The 20,949-nt window shown below is 52.9% G+C and overlaps 2 protein-coding genes across 2 annotated transcripts; both read left to right on the top strand.

Annotated features, from left to right (window-relative positions):
* The first annotated feature begins 7,614 nt into the window (after positions 1-7,614).
* LOC141738470 (feather keratin-like) lies at positions 7,615-7,929 on the top strand. The gene has a single exon (XM_074573686.1). The coding sequence runs from the start codon at positions 7,615-7,617 to the stop codon at positions 7,927-7,929; it is 315 nt and encodes a 104-aa protein (XP_074429787.1).
* A 5,667-nt stretch (positions 7,930-13,596) lies between these two features.
* LOC141738471 (feather keratin-like) lies at positions 13,597-13,911 on the top strand. Its single transcript, XM_074573687.1, has one exon. The coding sequence runs from the start codon at positions 13,597-13,599 to the stop codon at positions 13,909-13,911; it is 315 nt and encodes a 104-aa protein (XP_074429788.1).
* The last annotated feature ends 7,038 nt before the right edge of the window (positions 13,912-20,949 follow it).

Raw genomic sequence — 20,949 nt, 5'->3', positions numbered from 1 at the left:
ATATCTGCTCCACCATTGACCGCCATGGGCTGCATATCTACAACATGCTTGACCATAGTCTTCAAAACGAGATGCAGGGAAATCTCTGCTCCAGTGCCTGGAGCACCTCCTCCCACTCCGTCTTCACTGACCTTGGGGCAGCGCCGAACACCTTGCACCCCTCCAAAGCCCAGGCCAGCCTGCCAAGCCAGCCCCCTATTCACAACGCACCCGCAAACCACACCACACAACTGACACAAAATGACCTCACTTATGACACACCACCTCTGGTATGCTTTGGCCATGTCTCCTGAATACCCTGAAACGCTGCATGCATGCACATCCCTCAAACTACTTACTTTAACTTAAAAGCTGCCACTAGGGTGAGATGGACATGAGGAGAAAATGAAAAGGGGCTGTTATGGTAAGGAAAACGCAACGCACATCATTCCTTGAGTGGCTGCAGCACGGAATGACTCATTGCTGAAAAACACCGTCATGCGCCAAGCCTGTCCCACCCCTCCACGACCAGCATAAAAGCCGGCCCAGCGCCTCTCTCCCTCACACACTTCTCCTCACGCCTTATCCTCCACCATCAACAAGGTGAGTCTCAACCCCATGACCCTCCTTCTTCTCAACCACCTGGCCCCTCTCCTCCACCACGCTCTGCCCACAGCCTCAACAGCCCTCACACCTCCCCACTGCCACGCTCCCCACAGCCCCACAACAGCCCTCCACACTCCCTCGCCCTCCTCCAAAACCAAACCTCACACCCCCATGTCCCTCACCTTTCTCAACACCCTCTCTTCCAGGGAAACTCCACACCACACACATGGCCTGCAACAACCTCTGCAGCCCCTGCGGACCTACCCCACTGGCTAACAGCTGCAACGAGCCCTGCGTCAGGCAGTGCGAGGCCTCCCGTGTCGTCATCCAGCCTTCCACCGTGCAGGTCACCCTGCCAGGACCCATTCTCACCTCATTCCCCCAGAGCACCTTTGTCGGATCCTCCGCATCCGCTGCCGTGGGCAATGAGCTCAGCGCCCAGGGAGTGCCCATCTCCTCCGGCGGCTTCGGCTTCGGCTACGGCTACGGCTTGGGAGGCCTTGGCTGCTACGGTGGCAGAAGAGGCTGCTACCCCTGCTAAGGGCCATCGCCACCACCCTTCGTAGCTGATCTCTCTCGTGCAGGGGACTTTGGTTGATGGTTGCCCTACTAATACCTCAGACCATCTCCCTTCCCCTTAGCACCTCTGCCTTTGCAATCTTTTCCCTCAATAAAGTTCTCTTGCATCTCAGCCTCAAACGCCTCCACTTCCTTTCTTCTCACAAGGCTCTTCCAACCTCACCCAACACAAGGCCAGGGCTACAGAGACCATCGGGGTGGGTGGAAAAGGGCTAGAAGACCTCTCGTAGGAACTATGGCCCCAGCAACAACAACAGCACAGGGCAGCACGGGGGAGCTCCCAGAACCTTACACAAGCCCTTCACTTGCCCAAACAAAGTCTTGCACATAATAATCACAGAATCACAGAATCTTACTGGTTGGAAGGGACCTCTGAGATCATCGAGTCCAACCACACAAAAAAAAAAAAAAAAAAAAAAAAAAGCACCCACCTACTAATCTCCACACCCACAACCCCACACACAACACCCCACCACAAACCAATAATCTTGGGCACTAGAGCATGCCCTGAAGAGCCATGTCTACACGTTTCTTAAATACCTCCAGGGATGGTGACTCCACCACCTCCCTGGGCAGGCTGTTCCAGTGCCTGACCACTCTTTCAGTAAAGTAATTCTTCCTAATATCTAATCTAAATCTCCCTTGCCGCAGCTTCCTACCATTTCCTCTGGTCCTGTCGCTATTCCCTTGGGAGAAGAGGCCAACCCCTGCCTCTCTACAGTTTCCTTTCAGGTAGCTGTAGAGGGCAATGAGGTCTCCCCTCAGCCTCCTCTTCTCCAAACTAAACATGCCCAGCTCCCTCAGCCTCTCCTCATAGGACTTGTTCTCCAGACTCCTCACCAGCTTGGTGACTCTCCTCTGGACACACTCCAGCACTTCAATGTCTTTCCTGTAGTGAGGGGCCCAAAACTGAACACAGTACTCGAGGTGAGGCCTCACCAGTGCCGAGTACAGAGGCACGATGACTTCCCTACTCCTGCTGGCCACGCTATTCCTGATACAAGCCAGGATGCCATTGGCCCTCTTGGCCACCTGGCCACACTGCTGGCTCATGTTAAGCCGGCTGTCCACTAACACTCCCAGGTCCTTTTCTGCTGGGCAGCTTTCCAGCCACTCTTCCCCAAGCCTGTAGCGTTGCCCAGGGTTGTTGTGACCAAAATGCAGTTCCTGGCACCTGGCCTTAGTAAACCTCATCCCATTGGCCTTGGCCCATTGATCCAACCTGTCTAGATCCCTCTGTAAAGCCTTCCGACCCTCAAGCAGATCAACACTCCCACCTAGTTTGGTGTCATCCGCAAACTTACTGAGGGTGCATTCAATCCCCTTGTCTAGATCATCAATAAAGATATTGAACAAGACTGGCCCCAAGACTGAGCCCTGAGGGACACCACTGATGACCGGCCGCCAACCAGATTTTGCTCCATTAAGCACAACTCTCTGGGCACGGCCATCCAGCCAGTTTTTTATCCAGCGGAGGGTACACTTGTCTATGCCATGATTCTCCAGTTTCTCCAGGAGAATGCCGTGGGGGACGGTGTCGAAGGCCTTACCAAAGTCCAGGTAGACAACATCCACAGCCTTGCCCTCATCGAGAAAGCGGGTCACATGGTCATAGAAAGAGATCAAGTTGGTCAGGCAGGACCTCCCTTTCCTAAACCCATGCTGGCTGGCCCTGATCCCTTGGCTGCCCTGCACTTGCCTTGAGAGCTCACTCAAGATGATCCTCTCCATGATCTTTCCCACTACAGAGGTCAGGCTGACAGGCCTGTAGTTTCCAGGATCCTCCTTCCGGCCCTTCTTGCAGATGGGCGTCACATTGGCCACCCTCCAGTCATCTGGCACCTCTCCTGTTGACCAGGATTGTTAATAGGCAATGGAGAGAGGCTTGGTGAGCTCTCCTGCCAGCTCCCTGAGAACTTTTGGGTGAATCCCGCCCGGCCCCATAGACTTATGCATGTCCAGGTGCATAAGCAAATCATTAACTACTTCCTCCTGGATTACAGGGGAGTTGTCCTGTTCTCCGTTCTTATCTTCCAGCCCAAGAAGCTGAACACCCTGGGGGTAGCTGGTCTGACTATTAAAGACAGAGGCAAAGAAGGCATTAAGTATCTCAGCCTTCTCCTCGTCCTTGGTTGCAAGGTTTCCCCCCGCATCCAGTAAGGGATGGACATTCTCTGTCACTCTCTTTTTGTTGATGTATTTATAGAAACTTCTTTTGTTGTCCGTTATGTTAATTGCCAGGTTGAGTTCCAGCTGGGCTTTTGCCTTCCTGATTTTTTCTCTGTATGACCTAACACGATCTCTGTACTCCTCCTGAGTTGCCTGTCCCCTCTTCCAAAGGTGGTAAACCTTCCTTTTTTCCTTAAGTCCCATCAAGAGCTCTTTGTTCATCCAGGCCGGCCATTTTCCCCGCCCTTTAATTGTGCGCCTCATGGGGACAGCCTGCTCCTGGGCCTTTAGGATTTCCCTCTTAAAGAGCGTCCAGCCTTCCTGGGCTCCTTTGTCTCTCAGGACTACCTCCCACGGGACTCTCCCAACCAGGGTTTTGAGCAGGCTAAAGTCTGCCCACCGGAAGTCCAAGATGGAGGTTTTGTTAACCCCCTTCCTTACCTCACTATGGATGGAAAACTTAACCATTTCATGGTCACTAAGCCCAAGACGGCCTCCGACCTCCACGTCCCCCACTAGCCCTTCTTTGTTTGTGAACAGTAGGTCTAGCAAGGCACCTCCCCTGGTAGGCTCACCTACCATTTCTGTCAGGAAGTTATCCTCCATACACTCGAGGAACCTCCTAGCCTGCCTGCTCTCTGCTGTGTTATATTTCCAGCAGATGTCTGGTAAGTTGAAGTCCCCAACTAGAACAAGGGCTGGCGTTTGCGAGACTGCAGCCAGCCGCTTATAGAATACCTCATCAACCTGCTCATCCTGGTTGGGTGGTCTATAGCAGACTCCCAGCACAAAATCACCTTTGTTAGCCTTCCCTTTCACCCTTACCCATAAACACTCAACTTCTTCATCACTGGAGTCTATCTCTATAGAGTCAAACAACTCCCTAATGTACAGAGCCACACCCCCCCCCCTCCTTCCTTGCCTATTCCTTCTGAAGAGCTTATAGCCACTCATTGCAGCATTCCAGTCATGACCATCATCCCACCACGTTTCCGTGATGGTGACTATGTCGCAGTTGTCCTGCTGCACAATGGCGTATAGCTCATCCTGTTTGTTGCCCATGCTACGTGCATTAGCGTAGATGCACTTGACCTGGGCTACTGATTTCACCCCCATCTTTGGCCCTTGACACTCAGGTTCATTACCAGCAGGCCTGGTTTTATCCCCTTCCCCCTTAACTTTCGGCTTAAAGCTCTGTCCATGAGCTTTGTTAACTCTTAGCCTAGTACCCTTTTCCCCTTCTAGGAAAGGGTTTTCCCAATGTTCTCTAGCAGTAATTTCTAAATGTCTATCACCTTTCTCTGATGAAATGTCAGAGTGGGAGTCCTCACTAATGTGGTCTCCTTCAAAGCATGGCATGCTTTCCTAAGGTTTAATCTTGACAGGCCCAGTTATCTCCCCTTCCCCCCTCATATCTAGTTTAAAGACCGGTCAATGAGCCCTGCTAACTCCTGCCCCAAAATTCTTTTCCCCCTCTGCACTTCGAACCAACCTTCTGACACAAGCTCCCCATGGCAGCACACACTTCACCAACTCTCTTCCCCAATACGACCCCCTGGCCACCACAACAGGTAGAATCACAACAAACTGAATCTTTGCATGAGGATCTGGACACCATCTACTTCCACCCAGTCTGCCCACACGGGCTCAGCTGGAGCACCTTGTTCAGCACCATGTCCAGTCAGGTGTTCAGTATCTCCAAGCATGCAGTCTCCAACACTCCTCTGAAGAAATGGTTCCCCTTCTTAACCACCTTCACACTGAAAAAGCCTTGCCTTCTCTTCCAAAGAAATGGCATGTCTTTTCATCTTTCTCCGTTCACACTTGCCCTGGCCATGGGCACCCTGAGAAGAGTCTCACTCCCCTGTCCTCATTCCCTCTTCTCATCGGTTCACCTGGGATAGAGTTGACTTTCTCACTAGTAGCTGGTAGAGTGCTCTGTTTTGCATTTGGGATGAGAATGCTGTTGACAGCCCACTACTGTTTTCAGTTCTCGCTAAGCACTCAAGGCCTTTTTTGCTCCTCGCACCGCCCCACCAGCAAGTATGCTCGGAGTGCACAAAATGCTGAGAGGAGACACAGCCGGGACAGTTGACCAGAACTCACCAAAGGGAGAGTGCATGCCGTAGTGACGTTATGCTCACTTCATAATGCTGGGGGAAGAAGAAAGGAGGAGGGGGCATTTTGGGAGTTATGACATTTGTCTTTCCAAGAAAACATCACGCATGATGAAGCCCTGCTTTCCTGCAGACAGCTGAATTCCTGCCTGCCCATGGGAGGTAGTGAAGCAATTCCTTGGTTTGCTTTGTTTGCATGCACAGCTTTTGCTTTACTTATACCGCTCTTTTTCTCAACGCACACATTTTTTCTCTTTTCCTCTTCTGATTCGCTTCCCTATGCTACCGTGGTGGAAATGAGCGAGTGGCTGTGTGGTCCTACTTGCCAGCTGGAGTTCATCTCCCATACATGCCATTCAGGATTCAGAGACATCGATGACACCTCCCCTTCAGGTCCTTGCCGCCTGGTTGATAAACCTCCCAGCTCGCTCAGCTTCTCCTCGGAGGAAGGGTGCTCCAGTCCCTTCAGCGCCTTTGTGGCTGTGCACTTGACTTGCTCCGCTATGTCCATGGCCTTCATAAACTCATAGAATCACTGGGGTTTGGAAAGACCCTTGAGATCATTGAATCCCACCCTTCATCTAACCCTACCAAGTCTACCACTAAAGTGTCCCTAAGTGCCAAGCCTACTGTCTTCTACAGACCTCCAGTGATGGTGAGTCAACCATTTCCCTGGCCAGCCTCTTCCAGTGCTTCACAAGCGCTAGCGTTGCAAGGAATTGTTGTGACCCAAGTGCAGGACCCAGCACTCAGCCTTGTTGAACTTCATACCATTGGCCTCGGCCACTTGATCCAGCCTGTCCACATCCCTCTGTAGAACCATCCACCCTCAGGCACATCAACAAACCCACCCAATATGGGTCACCAGCGAACTTAATGAGGGTGCACTCGATCCCGTCGTCCACATCGTTGATAAAGATATTAAACAGAAGTGGCCCCAATACTCAGCCTTGAGGAACACATCTTCTGACCAGCCACCACACTGAATTTAACTCTATTCACCAGAACTCTTTGGGCATGGCCACCCAAACGGTTTTTTAGGCAGTCAAGAGTATGCCCATCAGAGCCATGAGCAGGCACTTTCTGCAGCAGAATAATGTGAGAAACAGTGTCAAAGGCTTTAGTAAAGTCAGGCTTAACAACATCCACAGCCCTGCCCTCATCCACCCGCTAAGCGGCTCTCCTTGTCAAAGGACGAGATCAGGTTAGGCCAGCAAGACTCTTCATAAAGCCACGCTGACTGGGCCTCATCACCTGGGTGTCCTGTATGTGCCATGTGATGGTACTCAATATGACCAGCTCCATAACATTTCAAAGAACCAAGGTGAAACAAAGAGGCCTTTCTCTCTTATACTTACCAACAAGAGGGGCACCAAGGCACCCACAAAACACACCTCACGGGAAAAGCCAGCCTCAAAGACAGCTGTAGTCAGCTGGGATCAAGGCCGGGATGGAGCAAATGCAGGGGAAGGGGCAGCACCTCATGACTGCCACACCATCAAAGTGCACAACAGACAGGGCTGCGAGGAAACGGCGGCCCCTCTTCGCAACACACCCACAAACCACACCACACCAGTGCCACGGCATGACCTCACTGAAAACACCCCACCTCTCCTACGCTTTAGTCCCGTCTTCTGTTCAGCCTGACAAGCGACAACAAAACCAAGTCTTTGGCCTCTAATATTGGAACTTGAAAGCTGCCGGCGGTGCCAACTGGACACGTCCTCAAGTGGAGGACACGAAAAGGGAGTGATGTGGGAAGGAAATGACACCCCACCTCGTTACTCGCCAGGCTGTGGCATGCAAGAGCTGCTTCCTGCAGAAAACCATCATGCGCAAAGCCTGTCCCACCCCTCCACGACCAGCATAAAAGCCGGCCCAGCGCCTCTCTCCCTCACATACTTCTCCTCACGCCTTCTCCTCCACCCTCAACAAGGTGAGCCTCAACCCCCTGACCCTCCTTCTCCTCACCCACCTGGCCCCTCTCCTCCACCACGCTCTGCCCACAGCCCCAACAGCCCTCATTCCTCCCCACCACCACACTCGCCACAACCCCACACCAGCCTCCACACTCCCCCACCCTCCTCCAACATCGACTCTCACACCCCCACCACCCTCACCTTTCTCAATACCCTCTCTTCCAGGCACCCTCCACACCACACACATGGCCTGCAACGACCTCTGCAGCCCCTGCGGACCCACCCCGCTGGCTAACAGCTGCAACGAGCCCTGCGTCAGGCAGTGCGAGGCCTCCCGCGTCGTCATCCAGCCCCCCACTGTGGTGGTCACCCTGCCAGGACCCATCCTCAGCTCCTTCCCCCAGAGCACTGCCGTCGGATCCTCTGCATCCGCTGCTGTGGGCAACGAACTCAGTGCCCAGGGAGTGCCCGTCTCCTCCGGCGGCTTCGGCTATGGCTACGGCTTTGGCTTGGGAGGCCTTGGCTGCTACGGTGGCAGAAGAGGCTGCTACCCCTGCTAAGGGCCATCGCCACCACCCCTGACACCAACCATGGCAAACTTGAACCAACAGCATAGACGGAGGACACGCCTCCGGGCCCTTCCTAGCACACAGACCTGCTGGCCACGGATCATGCTCTCAAGGCACCAAGGAAACAGGGAAAGGCCAGCACCAACTGCCTGGAACCACAGCCCATGCACTTCCTCCTCTTCTCCCACTTCCTCCTTTGCATCTCCCCTTCTTCTCTGTCCACTACTCTCCGCTGCAACCACTGACGGACAAGCCAAAGCCCGCCAATGATCTCCACTATGCCACTCCCACTGTGGGCCAAGAAGACCTCGGTGCTTCGGCAAGATCTACTGCACTCAAGGGACTTCGCCTGATGCTTGCCCTACTAACACCTCAGACCATCTCCCTTCCCCTTAGCACCTCTGCCTTTGCAATCTTCTCCCTCAATAAAGTTCTCTTGCATCGCAGCCTAAGACGCCTCCACTTCCTTTCTTCTCCCAAGGTTCTTCCAACCTCACCCAACACAAGGCCAGGGCTACAGAGACCATTAGGGTGCCTGGAAAAGGGCTACAGGATCTCTCTTAGGAAGTATGTCCCCAGCAAATAAAAACAGCACAGGGCAGAACAGGGGAGCTTCCAGAACCTCACGCAAGACCTTCACTTGACCAAACAAAGCTTGGACATGTTAATGCACTTCTACCCAAGACTCTCACACAAGCTCCCCATGGCAGCGTGCACTTCACAGAATCACAGAATCACAGAAACTTCAGAGCTGGAAGGGACCTCTACAGATCATCTAGTCCAACTCCGCTGCTAAAGCAGGATTGCCTAGAGCACATTACTCAGGACTGCATCCAGGCGAGTCTTGAAAATCTCCAGAGAAGGGGACTCCACAACCTCCCTGGGCAGCCTGTTCCAGTGCTCTGTCACCCTCACTGTAAAGAAGTTTTTCCCTGTATTTGAATGGAACTTCCTATGTTCTAACTTGTGCCCGTTGCCCCTCGTCCTGTCACTGGGAACCAATGAAAAGAGTCTGGCACCATCCTCCTTCAACCCACCCTTTAGATACTTATATGCCATAATAAGGTCTTCCCTCGGCCTTCTCTTCTCCAGGCTAAAGAGTCCCAGCTCTCTCAGCCTTTCCTCGTAAGGGAGATGCTCCAGTCCCTCAATCATCTTAGTTGCCCTACGCTCGACCCGCTCCAGTACTTCCCTGTCTCTCTTGAACTGGGGAGCCCAAAACTGGATGCAGTATTCCAGTTGTGGCCTCAGCAGCGCAGAGTAGAGGGGGAGAATGACCTCCTTTGACCTACTGGCCACACTCTTCCCTATGCAGCCCAGGATTCCCTTGGCCTTTTTGGCAACAAGGGCACATTGTTGGCTCATGGATAATTTCTTGTCTACACTTCAACAGCTCTCCTCCCCAGCATGACACCGTGGCCAGCACAGCAGGCAGAATCACAGCAAACACAATCATTGACTGCACAAGAAACCTCTGGAGATCATCTGCTTCAACACAGACTTCTAAAACGGGGTCATCTCGAGGAGGCTCTCCACAACCATGTCAAGTCAGCTCTTCAGTATCTCCAAGGATGGAGTCTCCAAAACCTCCCTGCACACCCAACTCCACTATTTGACCACCCTCCCACTGAAAAAGCCTTGCCTTCTCTTCCAAGGAAATGGCAGATCTTTTCAGCTCTTGCTCTACCTATTAAACTGTCTTTATCTCAACCCATGTCTCTTTTCACTTTTATACTTCTGATTCTCTTTCCCATCCTGCCATGGCAGGAGTTAGCACGCGGCTGCGGGATCCTAGTTGCTGGCTGGGGTTATGGAATCATAGAGTGGTTTACATTAGTAGGGACAGAATCCCAGAATCCCAGAATCCCAGAATGACAGGGGTTGGAAGGGACCTCTGGAGATCATCTAGTCCAACCCCCCTGCCAAAGCAGGGTCACTTGGAGCAGGTGGCACAGGAACACATCCAGGTGGGGTTTGAATGTCTCCAGAGACGGAGATGCCACACTGTCTCTGGGCACTCTCTTCCAGTGCTCTGCCACCCTCAAAGGCAAGAAGTTCCTCCTCATGTTTAGATGGCACTTCCTATGTTCAAGTTTGTGTATATTACCTGATCCTTAGAGATCATCTAATTCCAACCCCCTGCCATAGGCAGGGACACCGCCCACCAGACCAGGTTGCTCAAAGCCCCACCCAGCCTGGCCTTGAACACCTCCAGGGATGGGGCCTTCCCAGCTGCCCTGTGCAACGTGTTCCAGTGTCTCACCACCCTCAGAGGGAAAAATGTATTTCTCGTATCTCATTTCAATCTACCTGCGTCCTGTGTGAAGCCATTACCCCTCCTCCTATCACTACATGCCCTTGTAAAAAGTTCCTCTCCAACTTTCGTGGAGGCACCATTCGGACATTGGAAAGCTGCTATAAGGTCTCCCTGGTGTCTTCTCTTCTCCAGGCTGAACAACCCCAACTCTCTCAGCCTGTCCTCACAGCAGAGGGGCTCCAGCCCCCTCATCGTCTTCGTGGCCCTCCTCTGGCCCTCCTCCAACAGGGCCATGTCCTTCTTCTGTTGGGAACTCCACAGCTGGACGCAGTACTCCAGGTGGGGTCTCACGAGAGAAGAGCAGAGGGGCAGAGTCACCTCCCTCCACCTGCTGGTCCTGCTTCTTTGGACGCAGCCCATTATGCCGTTGGATTGCTGGCCTTCCAGCGCACACTGCCCGCTCATCTTGAGCTTCTCATCCACCAGCACCCCCAAGTCCCTCTCCTCAGGCCTCTTCTCAAGCCATTCTCTGCCCAACCTGAATTTGGGATTGGGATTGCCGTGACCCACGTGCATGACCTTGCGCTTGGCCTGCTTGAACTTCACGAGGTTTACATGGGCCCTCCTGCCAGGCCTCTCCAGGTCCTTCTGGATGGCATCCCTTCCCTCCAGCATGTCAACCGCACCACACACCTTGGTCTCATCGGCAAACTTGCTGAGGGTGCACTCAATCATAGAAGCATAGAATTGCTGAGGTTGGAAGGGACCTTTAAGATCATCAAGTCCAACCTTTAGCCTACCCTGACAAAAGCCACTTCTAAACCATGTCCCTAAGTGCCCCATCTACCCTTTTTTTAAACACCTCCAGGGATGGTGAATCCACCACCTCCCTGGGCAGCCTATTCCAATGTTTAATAACCCTTTCAGTGAAAAAGTGTTTCCTAATATCCAATCTAAACCTCCCCTGACATAACTTGAACCCGTTTCCTCTCGTCCTATCACTTGTCACCAGGGAGAAGAGGTCAGCCCCCATCTCTCTACAACCTCCTTTCAGGTAGTTGTCGAGGCTGATAAGGTCTCCCCTCAGCCTCCTCTTCTCCAGGCTAAACAACCCCAGCTCCCTCAGTCGTTCTTCATAAGGTTTGTCCTCCAGACCCCTCACCAGCTTTGTAGCCCTTCTCTGGACACCCTCCAACACCTCAATGTCCCTCTTGTAGCGAGGGGCCCAAAACTGAATGCAGTACTCGAGGTGGGGCCTCACCAGTGCCGAGTACAGGGGGGATGATCACTTCCCTAGTCCAGCTCACCACACTATTCCTGATACAGGCTAGGATGCTGTTGGCCTTCTTGGCCACCTGGCCACACTGCTGGCTCATATTCAGCCGGCTGTCCACAAACACCCCCAGGTCCTTTTCTGCCGGGCTGCTTTCGAGCCACTCTGCCCCAATCCTGTAGCGCTGCATGGGGTTGTTGTGACCCAAGTGCAGGACCCGGCACTTGGCCTTGTTGAACCTCATACCATTGGTCTCAGGACATCGGTCCAGCCTGTCCAGATCCCTCTGCAGAGCCAACCTACCCTCAAGCAGATCAACACGCCCGCACAGTGTAGTGTCATCTGCGAACTTACTGAGGGTGCATTCGATCCCTTCATCCAGATCATTGATAAAGATATTAAAGAGAACCGGCCGCAGCACCGAGCCCTGGGGGACACCACATGTGACTGGACACCAACTGGATTGAACTCCATTTACCACCACTCTCTGGGCACAGCCATCCAGACAGTTTTTTACCCAGCAAAGAGTACACCTGTCTAGGCCACGAGCAGCCAGTTTCTCCAGGAGAATGCTGTGGGAAACAGTGTCAAGCGCTTTGCAAAACTCCAAGTAGATAACATCCACAGCTTTTCCCTCATCCACTAAGTGGGTCACCTTATCATAGAAGGATATTAGGTTTGATAGGCATCACCTGCCCTTCACAAACCCATGCTGACTGGGCCTGATCACCCTGTTCTCCTACATGTGCCATGTCATGGCACCGAGGAGGATCTGTTCCATGACCTTCCCAGGCACCGAGGTCACACTGACCGGCCTGTAGTTCCCCGGATCCTCCTTCCGGCCCTTCTTGTGGATGGCTGTCACATTGCCGACCTCCCCGGTTCTCCAGGACTGCTCATAAATGATGCAAAGTGGCCTGGCGAGCACTTCCGCCAGCTCTTTCGTACTGTCCATGGCACCGACAAAGACGTTAAACAGCACCGCTCCCAGTACCGACTCCTGAGGAACGTCACTCCTCACTGCTCACCGCTTGGACATCAAACCCTTAATCAAAAGCCTTCGAGTGCGGCCATCCATCCAGTTCCTTATCCTCCGAGTGCTCCATTGGTCAAATCCATGTCGCTCCAATTTCGGGACCAGCATGTTGTGTGGGACAGTGTCAGACGCTTTGCACATGTCCAGGTACATGACGTCTTTTGCTCTTCCCTTATCCACCAACACTGTAACCCTGTCAGAGAACACCACCAAATTTGTCAGGCTTGACTTGCCCTTGCTGAAGCCATGTTGACTGTCACCGATCACCTCCAAATATTCCATGTGACTTAGCAGAGTTTCCAGGAGGATCTGCTCCATGATCCTGCTGGGCACAGAGGTAAAACTGACCGGCCCGTAAATCCCCGCATCTTCCTTGTTTCTTATTTGAAAGATGGGCGTCACGGTACCCCTTTTCCAAACAGTGCGAACTTCATCCACAGCCTTTCCCTCATCCATCCACTCAGAGGGTCCCCTTGACAAAGAAGGAGATCAGAGTGGTCAGGCAGGACCTGCCCCTCATAAAGCCATGCCGACCTCTCATACGGTTTGTCTGCGTCTGCTGAATGCCTTGAAGAATGCCAATAAAACCAAGTCTTTGGCCTCTAAGACTGGCAATTAAAAGCTTCCACCAGGGGCCAACTGGACACGTCCTCAAGATGGGGCCATGAAAATGGAGAATTAGGGAAAAGAAAAGACACCCCACCTCATGACTCACCAGGCTGTGGCATGCAAGAGCTGCTTGCTGAAAAAACACTCTCGTGCGCAAAGCCTGTCCCGCTCCCCCACGACCAGTATAAAAGGTGGCCCAGCGCCTCTCTCCCTCACACACTTCTCCCCACGCCTTATCCTCCACCCACAACAAGGTGAGTCTCAACCCCATGACCCTCCTTCTCCTCGCACACCTGGCCCCTCTCCTCCACCATGCTCTGCCCACAGCCTCAACAGCCCTCACGCCTCCTTACTGCCACGCTCCCCACAGCCCCACAACAGCCCTCCACACTCCCTCGCCCTCCTCCAACACTGACCCTCACACCCCCACCACCCTCACCTTTCTCAAAACCCTCTCTTCCAGGGAAACTCCACACCACACACATGGCCTGCAATGACCTCTGCCGCCCCTGTGGGCCCACCCCGCTGGCTAACAGCTGCAACGAGCCCTGTGTCAGGCAGTGTGAGGCCTCCCGCATCGTCATCCAGCCCCCCACTGTAGTGGTCACCCTGCCAGGACCCATTCTCACCTCCTTCCCCCAGAGCACCTTTGTCGGATCCTCCGCATCCGCTGCCGTGGGCAATGAACTCAGCGCCCAGGGAGTGCCCGTCTCCTCTGGCGGCTTCAGCTTCGGCTACGGCTATGGCTTGGGAGGCCTGGGCTGCTACGGTGGCAGAAGAGGCTGCTACCCCTGCTAAGGGCCCTCACCACCACCCCTGACAACAACCACCCACACCATGGAAGACATGGCATGGATTGAGGAGGCAACTCAAGCATGTTCTGGCACATGGCTTCACCATCCACAGCTCCTCCTCTCAGGGCACCAAGCAAGGAAGCAGGGAAGGGGCCAACCCAGACTGTCTGCAACCATGGCCCATGTACCTCCTCCTCTTCTAACACTTCCTTCTTTCCATCGCCCCTTCTGTTACTTTCACGACTCTCCGCTGCAAGCACTTGCTGAAGAAGCAAATACCACACGGGACCTCCAGGGTGCCGCTCCTAACTGCAGGCCAGGAAGACCTTGATGCTCTGGCAAGACCTAGCTCACACAGGGGACCTTGGATGATGGTCACCCTACCTGCAACTCAGACGGTCTCTCTCGCACTTAGCGTTTCTACCTTTGAACTTCTCTCTTCCCTCAATAAAGTTCTTCTGCATCCCAGCCTAAGACGCCTCCTCTTCCTTTCTTCTAACAAGGTTCTTCCAACCTCACCCAACACGAAGGCAGGGCTACAGTGCCCATCGGGGTGGGTGCAAGAGGGCCACCGGACCGGTCTTAGGAACTATGGCCCCAGCAACAGCAACTGCACAACAGAGGGGGCTTCCAGAACCTCACACAAGCCCTTCACTTAACAAAAGAAAGCCTTGGGCAACCTCACGCACTTCTACTCATGCCTCCAATGAAAGCTCCTCATGGCAGTACGCACTTCACCAGCTCTCTTCCCCAGCATGACCCTCTGGCCAACACAGCAGGCAGAGTCACAGAAAACAGAATCCTTGACTGCACAAGGAACCTCTGGAGATAACCTCATTACACCCGACCTTCTCAGCGTGGTCAGATTGAGCACGCTGTTCAGCACCAGATCCAGTCAGCTCTTCAGTTTCTACATGATGGAGACTCCAACACCTCTCTGCGCAACCGCTTCCACTCTTGGACCACCCTCCCACGGAAAAAGCCTTGCCTTCTCTTCCAAGGAAATGGCACGTCTTTTCAGCTTTCTCCATTCACCCTTGCCCTGTCTGACTCCCCTCTCCTCATTCCCTCCTGACATGGCTGCAGCTGGGATAGAGTTGACTTGCTCAGCAGCTGGTAGAGTGCTAGGTTTTGTGTTTGCGATGAGAATGGCGTTGAGAGCCCACTAATGGTTTTTGGTTGTTGCTAAGCACTCAAGGGCTTTTCTGCTCTTCACACCACCCCGCCACCAAGTAGGCTGGGCGTACAGAAAAAGCTGGGAGGTGAGGCGGCCGGTACAGCTGACCCCAGCTGACCAAAGGCATAGCCCATGCCACATGAGAGCACAGTGAGGGAAGAAAGAAGCGGGGAATGTTCAGAGTTATGGCATTTGTCTTCCAAGTAACCGTTATGTCTCATGGAGCCCTTCTTTCCTGGAGACGGCTGAACGCCTGCCTGCCTCGGGAAGTAGTGAAGGAACTCCTTCTTTTGCTTTGCTTGCTTGTGCATCTTTTGCTTTACTTATTAAACTGACATCTCAACGCACAAATTTTTTCACTTTTCCTCTTCGGATTCTCTTTCCCAGCCTGTTGTAGTGGGGAGTGTGCAAGTGGCTGCATGGTTCAGATTGCTGGCTGGCGTGAAACCAAGACACCTCCCATCCGGGATTTAGAGACATTGATGACATCTCCCCTACGCGGCCTTTTCTCCTGGCTGAAGAAACTCCCAGCTCTCTCAGCTTCTCCTCAAGGGAAGGATGCTGCAGTCCCTTCAGCGTCTTGGTGGCCCTGCACTCGACTTGCTCCACCACATCCATGGCCTTCAAAAACTCACAGAATCACTGAGGTTGGGAAAGACACTTAAGATCACTGATTCCATCCCTTAACCTAACCCTACCAAGTACCCCACTAAAGCAAGTCCCTTGGGGCCAAGTCTACTGTCTTCTAGATACCTCCAGGGCTGGTGACTCAAACGCTTCCCTGGGAAGCCTATTCCAGTGCTTGACAACCATTTCAGTGAAGACATTTTTCACCAGTGCCCATTACAGGGGGACGATCACTTCCATAGTCCTCCTGGACTCATGACTTTTGATACAGGCCACGATGCTACTGGCCGCCTTGGGCTCCAGGGCACACTGCTGGCTCATACTCAGCTGGCTGTCAAACAACACCCCCAGCTCCTTTTCCAACGGGCAGCTTTCCAGCCGCTCTTCCCCAAGCCTGTCGTGTTGCATGGGGTTCTTGTGACCCAAGTGCAGGACCCGGCACTTAGCTTTTCTGAACCCCACACCACTGGCCTCCTCCCATCGATCCATCCTGTCCACATCGCTCTCTAAAGCGTCTTACCCTCAATCAGATCCACACACTCACCCAACTTGGTGTTGCCTGCAAACATTCTGAGGGTGCACTCGACCCTCTCGTCCAGGTCGTTCGTAAAGATACTAAAGAGAACCGGCCCCAGTACTCAGCCCTGGCGAACACCACCTGTGGTGGCAACAATCTGGATTTACCTCCATTCACCTCTATGGGCCTGGCCATCCAGCCCGTTTGTTAGCCAGCGAAGTGTACGCCCGTCAGAGCCATGAGCAGGCAGTTTCTGCAGGAGAACACTCTGGGAAACAGTGTCAACGGCTTTACTAAAGTCCAGTTAACAACATCCACAGCCCTTCACTCATCTACCCACTAAGCGTGTCCCCTTGACATAGAAGGAGATCAGGTTAGGCAAGCAGGACCTGCCCTTCATAAACCCATGCTGGCTGGGCCTCATCACCTGGTTGGCCTCTATGTGCCATACGAAGGCAATCAAGATGATTAGCTCCATAACATTTCCCAGCTCCCAGGTCAGAAAGACAGACCTTTCTCTCAGCTACAAACTTACAAGCAATGGGGGCATCAAAGTGCCCACAGGGCACATCAACAGGGTGTGGCAGGCCTAAAGACAGGCTTAGCCAGCCACAAACGTGCCACAAGATGATGTCACTGAAGATACCCCACCTCTCCTACGCCTTGGCTGTGACTGCTGAATTCCCTGACACACAGCATCCATGCACGTCCTCCAAAACACCTACTCGCACTTAAAAGCTACCACCAGGGCCAAGTGGACACATCCACAAGACGACAACATGTAAACGGAGCGTTGTGGGAAGGAAAACACACCCACCTCAGCACTTGACAGGCTGTGGCATGAAAGAGATGCTTGCTCAAAAATGCAGTCATGCACGAAATCATGGCCGCAGATCCGTACTCACGTGCTGCGTGCTTGCCTCCAACTCTCCTCAACAAGCTCCACCTTCCCTTTCTTCCCGTCACACACTGTGCAGAGAAATGGCCTCATCCATCGGCACTCGCCCCATGTGAACAACCCAAAGGCCCTGGCCCACCAGCCTCCCCTGCATGCCGATCCCACTCCCCCTCTGTCTCTTCACACACTCTCGGCCTCTCCAGGAACTCGCCTGCTTTTGCACGCTGCCTCATACACAATCATGGAGGCACTTGGGTTGGAAAAGACCCTGAACAATCTTGACACCGTTCACCTATGACTATGAACTTCACCAAAAAAACATCGCCCTAAGTCCCACATCTACACGTCTTGTCATCACCTCCAGGGATGGTGATTCAACCACTTCCCGGAGGAGCCTCTTCCAGTGCTTCATAACCCTGCTGGGGATGACATTTTTCCCAGCATCCAAACTGAGCATCCCTATGCACCCTTTAAAGACGTTAATTCTTCTCCTATCACTTGTTACTCAGGATAAGAGACTGACATCTCTTCACCTCCTGACATCGCTTCACCTGCGATAGAGTTGACTTTCTCACTGGCAGCTGGTAGACGGCTAGGTTGTGCATGTGGGATGAGAATGGCGTTGAGAGCCCACTACTCTTCCTGGTTGTTGCTAAGCGCTCAAGGCCTTTTCTGCTCCTCACACTGCCCTGCCAGCGAGTAGGCTGGGAGTGCACAAAAGGCTGGGAAGTGACACGGCCAGGACAGCTGACCCCAACTGACCAAAGGATAGTCCATGCCAGGTGAAGGCGTGCTCGGTATGTAATGCATGGCAAAGATGAAAGAACAGTGTAATGAACGGACGTACGGCGTTTGTCTTTCCAAATAACTGATGTGCATCATGGAGCCCTTCTTTCCTGGAGACATGGCTGAACACCTGCATTCCAATGGGAAGTATTCAAAGAATTCCTTGGTTTCTTTGATGCCACTCATGGCTTTTGCTCTACCTACAGAACTATTTCTACCTCAGCACACGCATTTTTTCACTTTTCCTCTTCTGATTCTCTTCCCCATCCTGCCGAGGGGGAAGCGAGCGAGCGGCTGCATGGTTCTCAATGCTCGCTGGGTTTGCACCACTGAAACTCCCATCTGGGATTTAGAGACATTGATGACAGCTCATCAATGAACGTGGCCTTGCCTCCTGGCTGAGAAACCTCCCAGCTCTCTCTGCTTCTCCTCAATGAAGGATGCTTCAGTCCCTTCAGCATCTGGGTGGCCCTGCACTCCCCTTGCTCCACTAAGTCCATGGCCTTCCAGAAATCACAGAATCATTGAGGTTGTGTTTTGGGGGAATGCCAGCTGGCAACAAAGAACCATGCGGCCACTCCTTCACCGCCCCCACAGCTGCGGGATGTGGGGGAGAATCGGAAGAAAGAGGGAAAACTCACGGCTTGAGATAAAGGCAGTTTAACAGAACAACAGACGATAGAGGAAATCAAGAACAACAGAACTTACAGAGGAATGTACAAAAAACGATTGTGACTCAACCTTTTCCCTGGCCAGCCTCTTCCAGCACTTCACAACCCTGTCGGAGAAGACATTTTTCATATGATCAACCCAGAGTCTCACTTGGTGAAAAATGAGGCCATTTCCTCTTGTCCTATCACCTGAAACACGCCACGATGCTACTGGCCTTCTTGGACACCAGGGCACACTGCTTGCTCATACTCAGCTGGCTGTCAAACAACACCCCCAGCTCCTTTTTCACCGGGCAGCTCTCCAGCCGCTCTTCCCTGAGCCTGTAGCGTTACAAGGAGTTGTTGTGACCCAAGTGCAGGACCCAGCACTTGTTGAACCTCATACCATTGGCCTCAGCCACTTGATCCAGCTTGTCCACATCCAACTTGTACATTGAGAGAAAGACAGTTTAATAAGGAGAGCAAAAGCTGTTCACGCAAACAAAGCAAATCAAGGAATTCCTTCACTACTTCCCATGGGCAGGCAGGAGTTCAGCTGCCTGCAGGAAAGCAGGGCTCCATGATGCGTGATGTTTCTTGGGAAGACCAATGCCATAACTCCAAGAGTGCCTCCCGCCTTCTTTGTTCTTCCCCCAGCATTATGTATTGAGCATAATGTCGTACGGCACGGACTATCCCTTTGGTGAGTTCTGGTCAGCTGTGCTGGCTGTGTCTCCTCCCAGCTTTTTGTGCCCTCCCAGCCTACTTGCTGGCAGGGTGGTGTGAGGAGCAGAAAAGGCCTTGAGTGCTTAGCAAGAACTAAAAACAGTAGTGGGCTGTCAATAGCATTCTCATCCCAAATGCAAAACAGAGCACCCTACCAGCTGCCAGGAAGGGAGTCACTTCTATCCCAGCTGAAACCTTACTAAGGAGGGAATGAGGAGAGGGGAGTCAGACTCTTCTCTCAGGTGCCCACAACCAGGGCAAGTGATGATGGAGAAAGATGAAAAGAGGCGCCTTTTCCTTGGAAGAGAAGGCATGCTGTTTTCAGCGTGAGTGTGGTCAAAGATTGGAACCGGTTGCGCAGAGAGGCGTTGGAACCTCCGTCCTTGGAAATACTGAAGACCTGAGTGGACATGGTTGCGGAGAGCCTGCTTGAGCTGACACTGTTTGAGCAGGTTCGGTTGAAGTAGAGGATGTCCAGAGGATCCTTGGGCAGTCAATGATTCTCGTTGCTGTGATTCTGCCTGCTGTGCTGGCCACAGGGTCATGCTGGGGAAGAGAGCTGGCAAAGTGTGTGCTGCCATGGGGAGCTTGTGTCAGAGGCTGCAGTAGAAGTGCATTAGCATGTGCAAGCCTTTGTTTGGTCAAGTGAAGGGCTTGTGTCACGTTCTGGAAACCGCCCTGTGCTGCTCTGTGCTGCTGTTGTAGCTGGGGACATACTTCCTAAGAGAGGTCCTCTTCCCTTTTTACACCCACTGTGATGGTGCGTGGAGCCCTGTCACTGTGCCGGCTGCAGTTGGGAGCAACTGGAGACAAGTGTCCTGGTTTGAGGTAAAACAGAACCAATTTTCTGGTTTGTATTTTTACGTTTTAGCTGGGCCTCTTCTAACTGACTAAACCGGGAAATTAACAGCATATTGTTTAGAAAGTGTTCACTCTCACTGAGTGACAAGACCTGATTATACCAAGGAATGGTACGCAGAGACGCTCTCGCTTAGACTTATTCCTATAACAAGCGAGGTCAGCTAACTTCGTTATTTGCCTCGTTAGAGGGTCAGAAGTGGAAAAGCATAGAAGGGTGACACCTGTAAGGAGGAGCGGACAGGACAGGTCCTCTTATCTCTTCCTCTCCTCTCTTTGGGAAGGGGGGACATCTGTCATTGTGATTGGCCAATCCGCCCAAAACCACGGAAGGAGAAAGCGAAGGCGTCTCAGTTTTGGATGCAGGAGAACTTTATTGAGGCAAAGCAGTGCACAGGCAGGAATGCCAAGTGGAAGGGAGCCAGTCTGAGCTGCAGGTAGGCTGACCTTCATTCGAGGTCGCTTGTGAGAGAAGATCTTGCCAGAGCATCAAGGTCTTCCTGGCTGGGAGGGGAAATGGCACCCTGGAGGTCTTTGAGTTGTCAGCAAGTGTTTGCAGCAGAGTGTAGTGGACATAGCCGAAGGGGCGATGCAAAGAAGGAAGTGGGAGAAGAGGAGGAGGTACATGGGCCATGGTTGCAGACAGCTTGGGCTTGCCCCTTCCCTCCTCCCTTGCTTGCTGTCTTGAGAGGAGGAGCCATGGACGATACAATCCTGTGCCAGCAACTACCTAGAAGTGCGTCTTCAATGCAAGCCGTGGCTTGTGCCAGGGTGGCTGGTGCCAGGGTTAGTGGCGATGGCCC

Source organism: Larus michahellis, chromosome 2 (assembly GCF_964199755.1).
Source record: "Larus michahellis chromosome 2, bLarMic1.1, whole genome shotgun sequence".
NCBI classification, from domain to species: domain Eukaryota; kingdom Metazoa; phylum Chordata; class Aves; order Charadriiformes; family Laridae; genus Larus; species Larus michahellis.
The sequence above is the reverse complement of the archived record's forward strand: the minus strand, read 5'-3'. Positions and strand labels throughout refer to the sequence as shown.